The sequence below is a fragment of the Chaetodon trifascialis genome, chromosome 4 (genome assembly GCF_039877785.1).
Source record: "Chaetodon trifascialis isolate fChaTrf1 chromosome 4, fChaTrf1.hap1, whole genome shotgun sequence".
NCBI classification, from domain to species: Eukaryota; Metazoa; Chordata; class Actinopteri; order Chaetodontiformes; family Chaetodontidae; genus Chaetodon; species Chaetodon trifascialis.
In genome coordinates this window covers 18,895,423-18,914,906 of record NC_092059.1, presented here as the reverse complement: position 1 = coordinate 18,914,906, position 19,484 = coordinate 18,895,423, and the positions used below count along the sequence as shown (strand labels likewise).

General features: G+C 41.4%; 1 protein-coding gene across 3 annotated transcripts in view; it reads left to right on the top strand.

Moving 5' to 3' along the window:
• Positions 1-19,484, top strand: part of pde4ba (phosphodiesterase 4B, cAMP-specific a) — a 164,895-nt gene that overhangs the window by 109,199 nt on the left and 36,212 nt on the right. For all 3 annotated transcript variants that reach the window (XM_070960293.1, XM_070960294.1, XM_070960295.1), the window contains 3 exons: positions 1,297-1,333; positions 1,504-1,574; positions 4,590-4,642. In XM_070960293.1, coding sequence (XP_070816394.1) covers positions 1,297-1,333; positions 1,504-1,574; positions 4,590-4,642 — 161 coding nt within the window. The remainder of the gene's footprint in view (positions 1-1,296; positions 1,334-1,503; positions 1,575-4,589; positions 4,643-19,484) is intronic.

Below are 19,484 nucleotides of genomic sequence, written 5' to 3'. Positions count from 1 at the left end.
AGTAAAGACGAAGCTGGACTTTATGAAGAATTTAGAGTCAAATGTATGTAAATATTACATGCAGAGAAGTAAAAACATCTTTACAGATACATTTAATGTGACAGTGAGTGTAGATGCAACTAGGAACAGTCAGTCGTCTCCTCTCCTCAGCTCAGTTGAGTCTTTTGTGTCTATGACACTGCGTGTGTGTCACAGCACAGTCTAATAATAATAATAATAATGATCTACTGGAAATGGTCAGCGTTGAGAAGTAGTACAAGTATGTTAGAATTAAAAATGGGTGATACAAATTCTGCTCATCACAGTATCACAATATTAACAAGAATATTCTTACATCAACATCTGTCATATTTATAACTTAGGCAAATGGTCAAAATGATGTTAAATATGAATGGAAATATGAAACCTCTGCCACTGTAATGCTTTATATCAGAAAACTTCAAATCTCAAACAAAAACTTGAACTACTTATCTGTATTTAAATGTTTTAATTTTCTTTTCTGAAGTTTGCCTGGAGTCAATAGTTTGACACTATTGTTTAACTCAATGTCATGATTTCTATTATATGATTAATGTTAAATAGTCTGTTTTATGTGTTTTGTCCGACCACAAGACAAATCTTTCCTGTGAGAAGTTAAAGTTGAAAGGTTGCAGATGGTAAAACTCAATTATCAGCCACCCTAATTAAAATGAATTCATGTTGAATAAAACCTTCCCACAAAGTACTTTAACAGATTTTCACTCATTGTGGTGGCTGCTCTAATGCTCAGACTGCAGTCTCCTGTTTTATTTACCATTAATCCACATCACCGGGTGTGCAGCAGGCTTCAGTCGAGGCTGCTCTGCCCCCCAGTGGAAGATGATGCTCTATAGTGGGGGGTGGGTTTAAAGAGTCCACTATATGACTCCAGATGTTGCATAACATGATGATGATTTGAAGCCCACAGAAGTAATTCAGTATTTTGCCGTGTCTCAGCTTACAGAAATAGGTCAGTCTTAGAGCTAAGTGCCTTACAAGGTTACATCCTGGAAAAGAAGACTCCTCGTTCTGACCCATGACCGTGGTCCCACACTCCTCTCCCTCTTTGGATCTCTTTCAGTTAATTATAGTAATGAGGCTGTCCTCTGTCATGGTAGCCACAGCTTATTGTTCTCACTTCACATCTTTTCTTTTAGCCATGACGTGTGTTGGCAGAAAGCACTTAGGATATAGACTTTATGCAACAGCAAAACCTGATATTTGGTGTGTATGTCAGGATGTTTCTGACCATCTCTCTCTTTTCGTGTGTGTCTCCAGACATGGTGATGACCTGATCGTAACGCCTTTTGCTCAGGTAAATATCTTACTGTCTAATTCTCATTGAGCAGTGGGAGCTGATAGAACACAGTTGATTGCACTCTGCGCTACAGCCAAGCACAAAGTGTTAAGAAAGAAAATACAAAGGCTTTGATAAAAACATGGTACAAAGAATCCTAATGATTATCTCTGTCTTTGCCTGCTTAGGTTCTGGCAAGCCTTCGAAGTGTGAGGAATAACTTCACTGTACTGACCAATGTCCAGTGTGCCTCCAGCAAGTAAGTTTAGGAGTCAAGTCCAGGATGTGCCGCGGCTGTTTTTCTTAAACAGTGACTTCAGTGAGCTGCTTTGACACTGACAAACTTTAGGAAAATACTTGGGATGCACTCTGAAATTCAGAGGACTCAGCTAATAATAAAGCACAAGCTTTATATTTCATTATAAGCCATTTTAGGAAGCTCAGAAGAGTGTGATAAATCAAGTCGCAGCCCACTTCCACACTCTTGGGATTCAGCTTTTAGATTCCCTCGTTGCAGACCGCAAAATGCATTTGATAGTGACTCTTAAGCCATGTAAACATCATGCAGTAAATCTTGTGGAAGTGAAAATACGTAAAACTCATAAAAAGGCAGGCAAAAGGCTGATGGTGTGCCCTCAGCTTGCAGTTCCAGTATTTTACCACAAGGTGGTTGTGTTGAGCTTTGAACAGACTGAGATGAGGGTCGACGCCGCAGCTGTTTCCACTGTCGAGCCGGTCAACTAGTAACAAACACAGCACATCCACAATTAAACATTGTAATTTGATACCACAGTGAGGCAAAAATAAAAGTGGGATTGTAATTTTAGAAGCATCATTCCTCTTTTATCTCTTGAGAAATTAAAGAATAGTTTCCAAATATGTGTCAGTCAATTAGAATGCTCTGTAAGGAATTGCTCTGTTGTGGTGAGGCACAAACACAATAACACTGCGAGTCACACAGATGGAACGCCTCACTGTTATGCATTTAAAGTATTTATCATCCCCACGGCATTTGTTTTGCACTGCTTCAGGGGCCTGGATGTCATATCTGTGTCTCACATATTATGAGGTTGAATTTGAAAATAAATGAAATGCATGTCAAAGAGAAAATCTGATACTATAACATGGTTCACTCTTCATATACTCTGTCTGGAAAAATGTAAACCTGACTTTTAGTTGATTGCAGTGATGCCAGTGTGTGAACGCAGAGCAGAGTGAAGGAGTGAATGTGGGATTAAATCCATATTGTACTTTCAACTCAAAGACGCTCTCAGTGTGACTTGTATCTGAGTTGTAGAGCACGTCATAAGCTTTTTAAGGTTCAAGCTCTGAAGCGGTAGAACCCTGCTGAGTTCGTCTTGGTTTATTATTATTTCTTCTCTGGCCAAATGGGTCAAATTGCCTTGAGCTCAAATGAGCTAGTGACAGGAAATTTGGCCCAAAAATTTAAATAAAGTGAAAAATAGTGATATGAGATCTACTTTTTGGATTTACACAGTACAGTATCACCTTCAGTGTGTGTACAGCACTGAGGGACTGAGATACACATTTCTGTGACGGATCATTTGGAAAACACAGCAATAAAACGGACATAAAAGTCATTGTCCATTTTTCCAGTCATCAAATCTTGGTCAATATCTTCAGAATGTGTCATAATAGGTCTACTAAAGCCTTTTGGGCCCCACAGATACCTACAACATGTACCTCAAAATCCAATAAAAAGAATTTTCAAATTTCCAAGTAGGTCTATCTGCATGTAAAACAACCTGAAAATGCTTAAGAAATTATTTAATTATCAAATTAATAGCTGATTAATTTTCCTTCGATTGACTAAGTGATTAATTGACAAAGCCTCTTAGCTCTATTCTAATGAAAGCAACGCAGGTCCGTGAAGCTGCAGCAGCATCACACCTCCCAATGGAGGAGAGACTGCAGATGCACTGAAAAAATATGTATGTCAAACACCTTTCCCTATATTCTTCCATTGTGAAGGCTTATGTATGTGTGTGTGTGTGTGTGTGTGGGTGGGATGCTAAGTGCTCTCTCTTCTTCCACACACTCGTGGACACAGGCTGTACCCAGTTTGCTGTATTGAATACCTGAAGCCTGTCTGACCTACATTCGCCTCTGACAGCCACATATAGAGCACAGACACACACACACACACACACACACACACACACACACACACACACACACGAACACAGGCATAGACCAACATGTTAATGCACATATATACTAAACTAATTGCACACAAAAGCTGGGGCAGATGATCAATGAGTCCCTGCTGGAAGGAAATTTATCAGCACGCTGTGAGCTGCCCACTTTCCATCTGTCACTCTGTCTCTCACACAAACAGGGATGCTGCGCAGTCCTCTGTCCATTCAAGACGTCACCTTTTCACTTCAATTATTCTGACAAGTCACTTTCTTATATTTGTGTAATTAGTTAGGACTGTCACATTGTGCTTTTACCCATTTATTACATCGATAGACATTTTACCCCCGGCAGAGACGGAGGTACACGACACCAGGTGACATGAACATGGATGTATTTTTAAAAAGACACATTCACATGCAGTTAGATATTAATGCAGCAGGAGGTGGAAGGAACTACATTACTAAAAGCAGTGAAGATGCGTCTGTGTGTGCAGACAGAAAGAGGATCACAATGTTGGACTGCCTACAGTAGTTTTACTATCAGGGTGTGGACGTATATGATTGGATATGGAACACTGGACGATGAAACAGCATGTGTGCCTGACTGATGCTGCTTTCAGATGGCGCTTGTGAGGTGGTTAAGACATAGGAAGTCATGTACATGATATGCTTGCCGCTACAGCAACGTCAGCATCTAGAAGCGGGTAACGTAATGCAGGAAATTCAAAAGCATTGTGACAGGAAAAGATATGAGGCTGTTGGGAACGTCAGAATATTCCTCAGACATAAAATCTAGAAAGAAAAACAGAAATGACCATCCATCAAAAAATGAACTTCCATGGCCTCCACAATTTCTCAAAAGCTGTTTTCCCATGTTTCCGGTCTTTATGCTAAGCTAAGCTAAGCTAAGCTAAGCTAAGCTAAGCTAACTAGCTGCTGGCTGTACCCTCATATTGACTGTTGAATTATTCCTTAAACCTGAATGACTCACCTTTTCAGCTCTCACCTTCCTTGTTATTCATTGTTGGCGGAACCAGCCCTTTAAATAAAAAGCTATATTTGGCATATATTTAAGATTAGTTTTATTTTGTAACAGTCTTTTTTCCGTCTTTCAGGAGGTCTCCTGCAGCAACCACTCAGCCTCCGATCGCCAGAGTCTGTCTCCCAGGTAAGAGGCTTGGAAGAATGTCCTGCTATGTGTGTGACCTCTGTAAAGCTGTGTTGAGAACACCTCTTTTTACCCTTTATCTGATTTACATCACTCCAACTTTCTGCCACCGTTATTTCTTCTCGTTATTCTCTCGTCCTCCCTCCCTGCTCTCTCCTCCGTCTCGTCCTTTGGTCATGAACTCACGTACGTGACGACTTTCACTTTTTTTCACCATTTGTCTGTAGCTCCGGCACTGTAGTCCAGACTATTTTGTCATCAAGCTCATTAACCTTGTTCAGACACAATTGAACTGGTATTTCAGACAAACAGTCATGTGCATGCAGCCTCACACACAGTGCGGTCTATCAGAGCAGCTCACTCAACGATAACAGCAAACCTCCCTTTCTGTCTTTCATCACGTTGTGTGTGTGTGGCTGTGCATATGTGCTCGTGTGTGTGTGTGCGTGTGTGTGTGTGTGTGTGTGTGTGTGTGTGTGTGTGTGTGTGTGTGTGTGTGTGTGTGTGTGTGTGTGTGTGTCCATGCATTACTCACGTTGTGGCGACATAATCTGTTTATACAGTCACATTATGGGGACAAAACTCAAGTTCCCATAATGTGAATCATTAAGTTTTAGGGTGCAGTCTTGGGGTGAGGGTTAGGGTGAGGGTAGGGGTGAGGGTTAGGGTGAGGGTTAGGGTTTGGTAGGCAAGTAGTGGTTATGGTTATGGTTACAGCAAGTCTCCAGGAAATGAATGTAAGTCTATGTAATGTCCCCAAAAGTGATGGAAACCTAACTTGTGTATGTGTGTGTGTGTGTGTGTGTCTACCTATACAGCATGTGTGTGCATGAACACATCCATGCCTGTAAGAGGCTGTGTGTGAGTATGTGTGTACATGCACAGATGACTTTGCGAGCACTATACATGGCAGTGGTTGTGGCTGGAAAGTGTGCATTGTTTGTGAACAGTTCTTTGTGTGATGCTGGGATCTGTCTGCTCACCAGCTCAGCCAAGGCCGTTTACTACACATTAAAACTCACCGCACACACATTCACATACACACAAAAGCACACAGACACATACAATTTCTTTTTTTGTGTGTGCATCCTGTGTGTGTGGAGGCTTGTATTACTGTCTTTATGGGGACTAATTCCAGTGAGGACCAGTCGAAGGACTGAAGCTAGGGTTGGGGTAAGGATTGGGATTAGGCAGTTAGTTGTAATGGTTAATATTGTGCTTATAGGGTAGGGATGATGTTGCTGTATCTGCTGAATGTGTAATGTTTGCTAACACGTTTGCCTTATCAACCTAAAAAGTGATAATATGTCAGTGTTCACAACTCACTTTTAAAGTTTATTTTGGATCATTTCCTTACCTATTGCATTTGGCCGAACTTCTTTTTCTAGTGCAGCAGAAAATGAGAGTTGACAGGGTCAGGGTCTGAGACATTTGTACATTTTGTGGAAACAGGACTGTTAATTTAAAGTCATATTCACCTCCTGGAATATTGAAAGGTAGCTGTTAAAAGCTTGCATGGAGCGGCTTGATATCTCAGCATACAACCCATCTACTAAGGCGGTGTCCTTACTGCAGCTGGAGCCCTTTGTCTCATGTCGTCCTCACTCTCTTCCCCTTTTCTGCTCTCTCTTTCTCTCAGTGCACTGCCAAAAAAGACAAAAAGCCTTTATTATTGTATTATTATTATATATTTAATTTTATAGGCATTGATAAAATCTATCATTAATTCCTTTGATATAACAATACAGTATCAGACCTTTAACTTCACACGTGTAGGCGGATGTTCCCACAAACGAGGCGCAATGCTGAAAACAGTGACATGTGTTGTTGTGTAAAGGGAGACCAAGATGAGCGAAAACAAGACTGAGAACAGTGAGCGCTGTTAACCACCAAACAACCAACGTATTATACATGAAACCAACTTGCTTCAGATATGACATCAAAGTACCAGTGAAGCCTCAGTCAGTTTCGCAAAGATAGCCGTGTTTTCGTTTTTATATATAAAAATACAAGCGTCTATTTTTTTCTTTCAGCTCATTTAATCAAACCGAAGTGCTGCACGTGTCCGACACAGACTTCACTGACTAAATCCTAGTTTCATTTTCTCGGTTTGTTGGTGTTGTTCGTGAAACGCATGAGTTCACACTGTTGAAAAAGAAGAAGCAAAATACCTGATGTGTGTGTGCGTGCGTGTTGAGCATAAGCATCTGTTAAATCTTTGACGTGTGTGTAATGCTGTGTTCAGTGTGCGATGGTATTTAAAGTTTGCGATTTTGCAAGTGTGGCTTGGTAAGGTGTACGGTTGGAATGAGTGTTTATGGTAGTATGTATGCATCATTGTGAGTAATGTGAGTGTGTGTGTGAGTGTGTGTGTGCGCGCTGTGGGGAGGTGTTCCTGTGGCTCTGATTGACGTCAGCATGCCTGTATGTGGCTTCTGTTGACTTCCTGTCAAAGCAGATGGACTGAGTTTTTACTTCCTTCTTCTCAACCGCAACTCATCAGGTGCTCTGAGTTTATGTGTGTGTGTGCGTATGTGTGCGTATGTGTGTATGTCTGTGTGTCGGTGTGTCTTAGAGAGTCAGGGAAAATGTGAAACCAGCCTCATAACGTGCATTATGACCTTTCTATGCAAGGGCAAACAAGGTTATCACTAAATCATTTTTTGCAGCCTGTCACTCATCATAAGTGCGATTGACTCTGCAGTAAACGGTCTCCTCCTCGTCTATATGCACAACATCGCTTTCATTCTTTCTTACTTTCTTTTTCTTTGTGTATTTCAGCATTGTTATTGTATGATGAAGTTTGGGTGCTCTAATGTTTTTGCTGAAAAGCACAGGCCTTGTACGTGTCATTAACCTAAAATGGCAAGTTGTGTAATCTAACACAGTCATCTACTAAATGATTACTTGATGAACAGGACATAAATTACCAACTATGTTTCTATTGATTAAAAATCACTCATTCATTGGTTCCAGCTCCTAAATTGTGCAAATTTGCTGCTTTTATAATAATAATAATTTTATTCGTATAGCACTTTTCATACATAAGAAAATGTAGCACAAAGTGCTTTACAATCAAAGATAAATAAAATAAAGACCCCCCCCACCTCGACCCAGCCCACACACACCCACACATAAGATCACAAACTCACACAATCAACACGTTACATCATGATGAAGTGCATACTGAGGAAACGCTGCCTTTAATTATAAAGAAAATAAATGAAAAAAATTAAATAAAATGAGGAAACACAGGAGTTAAATTTGAAATATTAAAACAACAATAAGTTGTATAGGTTATATATAGTATAGGTTGGACAAAACAAGCAATTAGAAGATGTCTAAAAACACATTAAATGGTACTGAGATCCCAAGTTCCCCAAATGAACCGACTTCCTGCATGTCACTCTGCCTGCTGTGCTCAGATTATGAAAAATCATTTAGAAACAGGGATCCTACATATTTAAATCACTTTTTTTTGTAAGAAACATCTTAAGGGGTCAAATCGAACCTTATGGTGGGCCCAACTTTGGGCACCCTTGTTTCACAGGGTCTGTTGATATAATGAAAAGATAAAGTTACACCATTTGTTGTTCCTTGAAATTTCACTGGTATGATCGTCTGTACTCTTAGCTCTAACAAAGGCGTCTCAAACGTATTTACCTACATGGTAAACCTGATGAAGATGCAGGATTTAACTCGTGAATGCTTCAGATGAAATGTTTGTAGTTTAGGTTTGTGCAGTCAACACCTGCACACCACAGATTCAGAGCATTTTCCCATAACCTTAGACCACATCCTCACTGCAGACCACCTACTAGTCACATAAACACGCACACGCACGCATGCACACACACACACACACACACACACACACACACACACACATCCGCAGCCATACCCTACCATGCCTCTGACTCTCTCTCCCTCTCTTATTCAGTTTCATCCCTTTGAGCCTTTATTTTTCCTTTTCATTCATCTGTTTATCTCTGTCTCTCTCTTTATCATCGCTGGAGGAGGATGGGGAGGGGGAGGAGGAGGAGGTGGAGGGGGAGGGCAGGAAGTGTGAGGCAGGAAGAGAAGATCAGATTGTTCCTGTTTTGCTGTCTCTAAACTGTTGTAACTTGACGGAAGCCAGGAGGAACTGTGTGACGATGAGGTGTGTGTGTGTGTGTGTGTGTGTGTGTGTGTGTGTGTGTGTGTGTGTGTGTGTGTGTGTGTGTGTGTGTGTGTGTGAATGTCTGTGTCAGCCCACAAGAGAAAAATAGGATGCAGAGAGACAAAGGCCTATTGTCTGTGCCCACACACTGCACAAACATGCACATGCTGACACAATGATATGATACGTAAATACCCAGAGTACTGTGCAGTCACTCTGCATCACACACAGGTGGACCTGTTTCAACCTCTCTCAGGACACACACTTAACTCATGTAATGCTGTATACAGTGACATAAATCATACAGAGCCAAATCTGCATATCCTGCATAGTTTAAATGCCATTCATGAAACACATTAAATGAATGTTGAGTCATGGGATGTAGGACAGGTGCACCTCCTCTGAGCGACGACAAGTCCAAAGGCAGAAAAACAAATGTCTCTGGCCTCAATTTACCATTTCAGAGAATATGACATATAAGGTGTTAGATGCGATCGGCTGGCGACCAGTCCAGGGTGTACCCCGCCTCTCGCCCGTTGACAGCGGAGATAGGCTCCGGCCCCCCCGTGACCCCGAAAGGGATAAGTGGCATAGAAAATGGATGGATGGAGGTGTTAGATGTATATGATGTAAGATATTTAGTCTTTAATCTCTATTATATATAATATTCTATAGCATTTAATGAAGTGATAAACTGACACTGCTTTAGCCTTGATGCTATCTCTCAATGTGTAGTCATGCTAACAGCTGCTTAGATGGGTTTTCAGATGTCAAAGTTAGCTTCATACCGTACGGGCATCTTGGTGGCCTCCTGGCTGAGCAGCATGCCATAAAAGCGCGTTGGCCCAGTGTGATTGAGCTGGGGATCTCTGTTACCTGTCAAACTCCTCTCATCTGCCACTATCCAATAAAGGCTTTGAAAAGTTTCCTTCATAAACCTGCACAACTCTTTTCAGTCCATTACGTTACATTCATTTGACACTCAAAGGTGGCTGATTTTCTTCCCCATTATCAGGACCAATTTGGGGTCAAGTTCTCAAGGACACTTGGACAGCATAGTTGTGACGGTTCAAATGACGCCGATGAGGGAATCTCACAGTATTTGTTGTTTTTGTGTCTGGCTTTTAATTTAAGCAGATATTAGCTAGACTGAAGTTTGTTCTGCATCATGTTTTGCTTCTGCAAAAATGTGACATCATCAGCTGGTTCAAACTGATTGTTGAGCAGAGGTATGTTTAGAGTCCCATTATCCAAAACTAAGACACATAAAAACTCTATCATACGCTCTAATTTCTCTCTGTGTAATTCATTCAGGACCCACATTTTGAAAAAGCTTAATTAGATTTACTCATTTTCAAATGGAATTTTTTCTCATCTGTTCAGTTTTTTCTAGTATTTATTTGATGTGCTCATGTGCTTTTAGTTTTTATCTCGTGTTTTGTGTCTCACAGCTGCGCAAACTATTGCCCTTTGGGGACAAATAAAATGATTGATTGATTGAGGTTAAGTAATCAGTTTGGCAGAAGTGGCACAGCACAGCAAGCTCTGATGTATGTCAGCGTGTGAGGTAGGAGTAGGAAGTGTCTGTATCACACGAAAACAGAAAGCACAAACATCAAGAACACCAGATGTGTGATCACATTTAGTTTATATTGTGAATAAAGGGGAAAAGTACTACAAACCAACCATCTATGTTGTTAGAGACAAGCCAAAGTTAGTTGTATAAATAAGATGCCTTCTGCTTTGGTTTAAGCACTTGACTGTGTTGAGCTTCATTCCTGCAGGGTGCTTCTGTTTTGACAGTATTGTATTCTATCAGTGAATCAAGCCCCACCTACGACCTTATCAAGTGGAAATCTCTGCAGAGCTGTGCGTGCTGTTAATGATGTGTTTGCCAGGACATTGTGCTGTAATGTTACTGTTACTGTAGAACATGATTTTTTCTGAAGTGTCAGTATCATACTTCAATTGTGACCCGTGCCTTTCTCACCAGACAGTGCTCATTTCATCTTATGGCTAGAAATAAGACTGTACACCACTGTGTTTTTTCTCACAGGGTAAAGGTGGAGATGGCACACATAATCTAGATCAGATAAGGCTATTTATAATTTAAACACAATTTGTGTCGTGAGTCATTCAATTAACAGGATTAGAGATTAGGCAGCAAGGAATTAATTCAACTGTTTTTATTTGAAATAGATTTGTGCATAGAGCTGTCTGAATGATATCACCTGCAGCTTGTAGATGATGTGACGGTATGCATGCTTCAGACTTGGTCCTAACACTTTCAACACTCCACTCATTGAGTTTAATAATGAAGACTGGAGGGTCATTTTTCACAGAGCTGTTATCACGTCACAATCACAAACAGGTTAGTGAGGTCTGCTCACACGTACCAGAAATTTCCACATAATAGAGATCCACTGATCCAGAGCAGCTGTTTTGTGTCATGGTGTCATAACAGAGACAGGAAATATTCCAGCCCATTTCTACAGTATTTTGCTGTGAGAACCTCACAAAGGTATGACCTGGCTTCCTGGTCAAGTCAACCTCTGTGATGAAATGCTGTCATACAGGATATATGTGAGGCAAAGGGCTCTTGAACTCCCCTGATCTTATTCCCATACGCACTGTGTGTGTGCGTATGTGTTTGGCCGCTCTGTAGTGTGGAAAAGTGTCAATGAGTTGGCTTTTTAAATCCCATTGTGCCTTTCCATTGTGTGGCTGTTTTCATATGGGGCGAGCAGGCCACCCCATGACATTTTCCCAAAAAGAGGCTCTATTATTTCAAAGCTAGGAGCTGGTGTTTGGTCAACACTAAACAATAAGTATGAGTTAACTGTATAGGTGAAAGGTATTTGAACAGTGTGGAACTGTTATGCAACAGGGGGAAAAAAACCTGCTCCTGCGTCTGCTGTATATTGTTGTGCACCAGGAAAAGGTCTGAGCAGGGTCTGAGGTAAAAGCTTGTTACAAAACCAACACTTCGTAAAGATAGTGTCCTGATAAATTTGGTAATCAGTGCTTTCGGAGTGTCACTGATTTAGAGTTTCAGTTGGAAATTTGGGAAATATTTTGCACTGTTGGCTGATTTCTTAGCCATGCTAGCAGCCATCTGTCTGTTGGTTGGTCAGTCTGCCACTTTTGTCCAGACTGGAATATCCCAACAACTGCTGGATGGATTGCCATGGACAGAGATTCATGGTCCCCGGGTTAATTCGTACTGACTTTGGTGATCCCTGACCTTTCTTGTAGCACCATCAGGTCAAAGATTGTATTTATCTTGTAAAAATATCATCTGCTCGATGGATAAGTACGACATTTGGTACAGACATTGACGGTTCCAGAGGTGAATCCCTGTGACTTTAAATGAAGAAGTGTAATAACTTTGGTGATCCAATCATTTTTTATCAAGCATCATCATCAGTTCAAATTTTACTTTGATGATGCTTTAGATTATTATCAAATACTTACCAAACTAATGAAATTAGTTAATGGATTATCAAATGTTAGCACGCAAACACACTAAACTAAGATGGTGGACATGATAAACATTATACCTGCTAAACATCAGTATATTAACATGGTCACTGAGCATGTTAGCATTGCTAGCAATTAGCTCAAAACGCCACTGTGCAGACTTGCTGTAGACTTTTAGTCATGTTAAAATTCACTTTAAAACTCACAAAAAAAACCACATTCTGCTAATTTGGAAGTCGAATCTGTCCTCATGTGACCTCCTCTGAGAGTTTGCTGGAGTCAACCAGGGAAGGGTTAATTGTACTGGCTGGTATTTATATAGTGCATCTTTTATGCAGAAGGATCCTCAACAAATCTTGTGAGCTCTGGTTTTAGTTATCAGTTAAAAACCCGATCAGGAAATAAAACAGAGATGGCTTAATTTTTCATGAGCTTTGAACCCAATGTGATGAATAAACTTTTAAGGTACAAGAATATATCATCCTCCATAAGCCATTCTCAGTTGCATAACATCAACTAAAAAAAAACAAACCTCAGTTTCTGTTTGTTGTTTTGGGCTGCAGCTAAGAACAAGAAAAGTAATCTTTCCTGCTTAATTTCATCAATTCATGGAAACATATAAAAGATTAATTTCTCTCCGTGCCAGCAGGGCTTCAGAGAGCAGAGCAAAGGGCAGCGAATGAAGAGCACCTCATCTCTTTATTAATGTAATTTAATACAGGCCTTAGACAAGCCTGCACTCCCTGCAGCATGCAGTGGCCCAGTGTGCGCAGGAATGCACTCAGGAGGTCACAGAGAGGAGGACAAGAGAGACAGAACAGGAGGAGGGATGAAAGGAGGAGATGAGGAGTGATGAGGTGAGAGGGCAGGAGAGATAAGGGTCTTCTTGAGAGGGGAGGAAGAATAAGCAAGAGGGTGCCAGAGAAGATATGATGTGTGGAAAACAGGAAAGAGGGCCGGAGATGAAGAGCTTGAGGATCGAAAAACAAAAAACAAATTCAAAATAAATTACATGCTGGATAAAAAACTTAATTTGCTAGTCTTAGCCATGAACCTGCACTATGCTTCTTCTAAACCTCCACTGTCTTTGTGGTGTTTTTGGCGTTGATCAGAATGAAAAAACAAGCAGAATGCACAGTAACAGTGAAAAAGTATATGTTGTGTCCGACTGAAGAGGCATATTTGCCAAAAGCAAGGCTGACCTAACTGGAGCAATCTTGGAGAGAATTTCACATGGTGGCTTTCAAAATAGAATAACAATGTTATGTATGCTGACATATGTTGGCTAATAAGCCGTAGAGATATTGCTAATGGTTTATTCTGAAAAGCCACAGTAAACCTGTTTGCTCCCTCTTACACAAATATCAAATGTCGAAGAAAGGGCTGCTCAGGTCACAAACAGTTAAAGATATCAAATATAAAGGTTTTACAGAATGGAAATGCATTGACTAGCGTCTGCTACAGCATGTGCAAAATCATGTGCAGTAAGGATAGTAGATATTAACAGGTGCTGTGGCCTACATGTTGAACCAGCAGTGCAAATCTGCAGGGAGTCATGACGCACTGTTCTGTATATCTGACGCGATAGCAGTTTGGCTGCACTCTGTTGCTTGAAAGCACAGGAAATATGTATTTTTCTACTGAAACCGCCACATAAAACAACTGTACACATGAGCCAAATCAGCGGTTGATTATGATCCCTGTAAAAATTCTTCCTCGAGGTGCTACATGCTTGTCGGTCAGTGTGCTTTGTGGTTGTTAGAAGACATACATGACACCTCGTGCGGTGATCATGCTACAGGAAATGTGCACATCGCATTATTCCTTTTCTATGTGTCTTTACTCCACGTACTCTGCACATAGACACACACACACACACACACACACACACACACACACACACACACACACACACACACACACACACACACACATTTATTTAACAAGATCTCCTAATAGGTCCTCATGTGACATGGCCAGTAAAAGCCAGAGGCTTCAGTAGCAATAACTCCTCCACAGCTGTGCACCTGTCTGGGGCTTCTCACTGACGCCACCCGCCGACTCCAAATAGAAATGAATATCTGTCAGGGTGACCAGTGTGTTCATCTCACAAACATAAGTGTTTATGCATGCACATACGGGTTTAAGTATTTTTGTTAGTCGAGATTTGATTGATTGTTGTTCAAGAGCCATGCATTTTAAAAAACTGACCTTGGGTCAGTGTATGATCAGAGCCTGTCTGGAGTCTTGGAGTGTCATCTGCATGCTTTATCCCACTGCTCACTTCATCATTATGTCCAAGAGAAAATATCTGACATGAAATGTGTTGTTTGTTTGGTAAATATGGCACATAGATGAGCTGTTAGACCTAATTTTCTGAGCATTTAATGCATAATGAATGATCGATGTGGCTGTCAGTCAAAAGAGCTAAGACAGGAAAAGTTGCTGTGGAAGTTGATTAAAATTCAGTGATCATGCTTTCATTTGGCATCATGTGTCAGAAACAACATCTATATTACTTTTGGGGCAACAAACCTCTCTATGGTGGGTGAGGTAATGCTGGAGCACTGCCAGCCTCGTGGTCTTGATATGGCATTAGTTCAATAAGGGATATTATTGCAGGGCTAGCATGTCTAAATGTCACAGATACAGTATCTGCCAACCTATCATTCTGTCTCTCGCCTCACACTCTACTGTGCACGTCCACAAAATGCCAACATGAGCAGTTGCCATGGCAGCGACTCCCTCCTTTTCCTCCAACCCTGACTCTATTCTGGTCAAAGCCAAGCTCTGCCTCGGTAACCCCCCCTTCTCTCTTTCTCTCCACTTTGCTTTCTCCAGGTGTCCAAGTATTGAGAAACATATTCTTGGCCTTGTTTCTCTCTATGCTGGTAGCTACTAGCTCTCAGTATTTCTGTCCCTGGGTGTCTTGTGTTACCTGCCCTCTGAACTACTTCCCGCTCCTGGCTACTTTAACGGCCTCAGTGGGGCTCCCAGAGCAGTCTGGCTACTGTGCAGACCCCCATATATTACATTATACAAGAGTACTCCAACCTCATCCTGCGTCATGTATGAAGGCTTGAGGCCAAAACTGGATTAAATTCCATTAAAAAAAGACAGAATCACTGGAGGGGACACCCCTAAATCCCACTCAAACTGCCTCAGGTATCCAGGCAGAGTGTCCTGTCACTGGGCAGGGTACGGAGGTGAAACCTTAGAAAAAGAACGTATGTGATGAAGGTGAGGTTTGGTTTTCTCTGACGGGAACTCTGACAGGAAAGGCTGTTATATCTGTAGTATGTTTTCCCCTCTGAGTTACTGAAACTGCTCTTTGCGAGGTAAACAAGCAAGCAAGTGTGTGTGTGTGTGTGTGTGTGTGTGTGTGTGTGTGTGTGTGTGTGTGTGTGTGCGTGTGCGTGTGCGTGTGCGTGTGCGTGTGCGTGTGCGTGTGCGTGTGTGTGTGTGCCAGGCAGTGCATTCTGTTTGTTCATGCCTGACCGGCAGTGTGAAAGATCATCATGGCAGAGCCCCATACAGGCAGAGTGTGTATTAGCCTGTGTGTCTGTGTGTTGTTATCAGATAGAGATAAAGAGAAATTCAAGAGTGGCTCTGTTTTTCTTACATGGCCTCTCAGTGATTTTTGTTGCACTTCCTGATGGAAATATATGGGACAAAAGGGCTCCTATCAGAGCCTAGAATCAGCAGATGTGTGTGTGGGCTTCACATGATGTTGTGAGTTGTACTACGTAGATTACAGGTACGTCTGTTTGTTGGAAACCGAGATGACTGGGTCTTGGCACTTTTTCTGCATGTTCCTGGAAGTGGTGGCACATCTCTCGCAGTATGCAGGTAGCGGCTGCACACTGACAACAAATGAATGAATGATAGTTTAGCCCGGCTTATGTGAAACAAGGGTCATATTCAGTTTACAGCTGCTGCCATTCATGCACTAATACTGTAAAAGAGCATCCATCTCCAATTATTTCACACTGGCTAAAATTACTGGTATGCTCTGTTTGACGACTCCAGTTTAATCTTGTTTGGGTGCATTTTTTTTTTTTTTTTTTTTTTTTTACCAATTTAAGGGACTGTACACAAATTACTGAGGTGGGCCGAAGGGCTGAATCATGTGTTGCGAAAAGCAAAGCCTCCCTCAGTGTCGTTAATATTTACTTTGAACCTTCCATGTTAAATCTGCAACACTCTGTGCTGCTGTTGAACTGTATTGCATTATACAGAGAACTGTTTCTCTCGTTTCGCCTGTCATTGGTATAAATGTACTTGAGAAAATGACAGAAACGCAGGGGCAGATTTATATGAGATACTAAACCTCTGACAGCGTAGTGCTGACACACCAGGGTGTCCCTCTTTTAACAGAGAGGCAGGATGAGGACCTCTTCTACCAGAGGACATATTTGTGTCCAGAAATGCGTCAAACTTGGCCTGGCAGGTGCATTCTGTGTGTGTGTGTGTGTGTGTGTGTGTGTGTGTGTGTGTGTGTGTGTGTGTGTGTGAGGATGATATAACTTGTAAATGCATGTGAAACGCAGGTGTGAGTATTATCTGAATGTATATGGATCACACAGACACCTTTCTGTCCATGGAAGGAAGTCCTCACTGGGCAGGATTGTGACACTAATGAGGAAACATGCCACTGGGACAACAGCGACTTCCTCACACACACACACACACACACACACACACACACACACACACACACACGCACACACACACACCCCGCAGGCTTTTTTACAACAGTTCATCCATCTTTCTCCGGGGACAAATAAGTTCCTCTTGCATGACAGGGAGACAAAGAGCAGACAAGGCCTGACCTGCGTCACAAACCCCAGCATGAAAACACTGGAATTACTCCATTCATAACTCGTCTGTGACTTACTGGTTGGTTTCACAGATAGGTCTTAAACCTGGTTCTGTACAACCATTCTTGATAGACATCTGCTTGCTTTATACTTTATTTCAGATTAGACCCTAATCTAAAATAAACTTGCTTTAACAAAGTGTGCAATTAAAGCAGCTGTATCTCACCCAGATATTAGACTCAATTAAATCACAAATAAACAATAATCAGACAGACATGGACACCAACAAAAACAAAGCAATAAACATCACAACAACAACCACACGAAAGGAAAGACATAACAAGCAAATTACAGAACAGAGCAGAAACCACGGTGAACATTACACCTGCTATACGTTGCCATGTTAGAATGTCCCTGTAAGCATGTTAGCATACCTATGTTAGCATTTAGCTCAAAGCACACTGTGCCCACGTACAGCCTCACACAGCTGCTATGGCTGAGGACTCTTGGTGTTGTTAATGGAAGGTTTCAGTACACAGTATGCTATGTAGAAAGTTGTTCAAACGTTTTTTTGTACTTCCTTAAATCATCAGCCAGAGGTGTTTTTTGTTTAGGGGGCCTCTCCCTTCAACAGCTGCCTTGGTGAATTGTTTTTAACTTAATTTTAGGCCTTAGGGGAAAACCAGTGATGTAGTATTTAGGTTTTACTTCCTTTTTGCCCTGAATTTATTGTACAGTGTCTTATTGAGATAAGAAAGCTAGCCTTTTAATCCTAAATGCTTTCGTTGTAGTCTTTATTTTCACATTTTGTTTTGTTAAAATTAGTTGAGAAGAGTTCACATCCCTGTTCTCAGTTTCAATACAGGCACGTTATTAAGGTGTAGACAGTTGGGTACATTCAGTGTATTCAAACAGAACACTAGATGACAGGTGATGTTGTAAACTTTTAGATGAGACATCAGCAGTGTAATTACATGGAACAAAGAAACAGGGAAAGTTGTATACTTTTGCCGTCATGTGTCTCTCCTGACTCACAGATGTACAGTACAAACCAGCACGTACAGTACAATATGTGCACGGTGTTGACTAAACACACACCAACGGTGACTTTTTCATACCTGTGTAAACACTCCAGAGTCCCAGTTCAAACAGCTAAAGCGCTCAATGGTCTATTGTGTGTTGGGTTATGGAAGGTGTTCTGCTGGTCACATAGAAACTGCTTTTGTACAGTGTATCGCCCGAGAAATCAGTGTAGAGAGAAGAATCTGTTCTTGACAATTGCAGATAAGACTGTTTACCTTCAGGCTCTCTTTCTGAGAAAAAGACAGGCCTCCAGTGTTTGCTCTACACCAGACTGTGTGTATTGTACCCATGAACCAGTTCTTAATGTCTGGCCGTGTCTGCATTCATATGTGGGTGTCCAGTGTGTGTCTGTAGATCTGCATCAGTCACACTAATGCTGATCTCAACAGACAGAGCTCCACAGAGCCGCTGTCCGTCTTTTCTGTTTGCAGTGTCATGTCTGTGTTTTTGTGTAAAAGGTGACATAATGAGGCTATCAACCTGATCAAACAGAGCGTGTTTGTTCATTTTTCCCTCCCTGATTGGTAGTGAAAACGAGCACAATAATGTACTTAACGTATTCTAAAATTAGCAACACGTGTTGTTGTGTTGGCACTTACCGTAGGTTGTTATTGTTCACCCCAGAGCACATGAATTGGGAGGGCTCATTTGACAAACACTTTTTGGTCACGTTCTGTTTTGATCAGAACCACATCATATTTTCCCTTTCAATTCAGCATCAAACTCGTTTGTTGATTGTGTAGTGAGGACACTATCAGGCTACCAGTATGAAGTATCCTCCTTACAGGGCCACGTCACCCAAACTGCAAAACTGTTTTTCACTTAATCCTAGTTGTATCAAGCCTTGCAGATAGTTTTAGCTTAGTTCAGGTTTTGAGATATGTGTCTGAGATGTCTGCCTCTACCACAGTAGTGAGACATCAACAAAGTTGGGAATCTGTGTAAAATGTAATGAAAATGCAAATTTTGTAACATTGAAAGTTCCACGATAGGCAAAGTGCATCTGCTGAGGAAGGTGGCTGCAGAACAGCTGAATGGACCTGGTGGGAAGATTGTTTTGCCAGCAGCCGCCTGTCTTCTGAGAAACAATGACCTACTCTCTGTTGAGTAGTTCTTATTATTCTGTTTGCAGTGGACCTTTCTTCAGAGGAAGCCTTTCCAAGGAAAACTGTTGACAGTGTGCTCTGTGGACTGTGGAATGTTTTAATGGAAACGCTGTCAGCACCACAATTCTAATAATCTGAGATGGATGTCTCAAAACCTGAGCAGATTAAACCGAAATGATCTAAATGGTTTGATA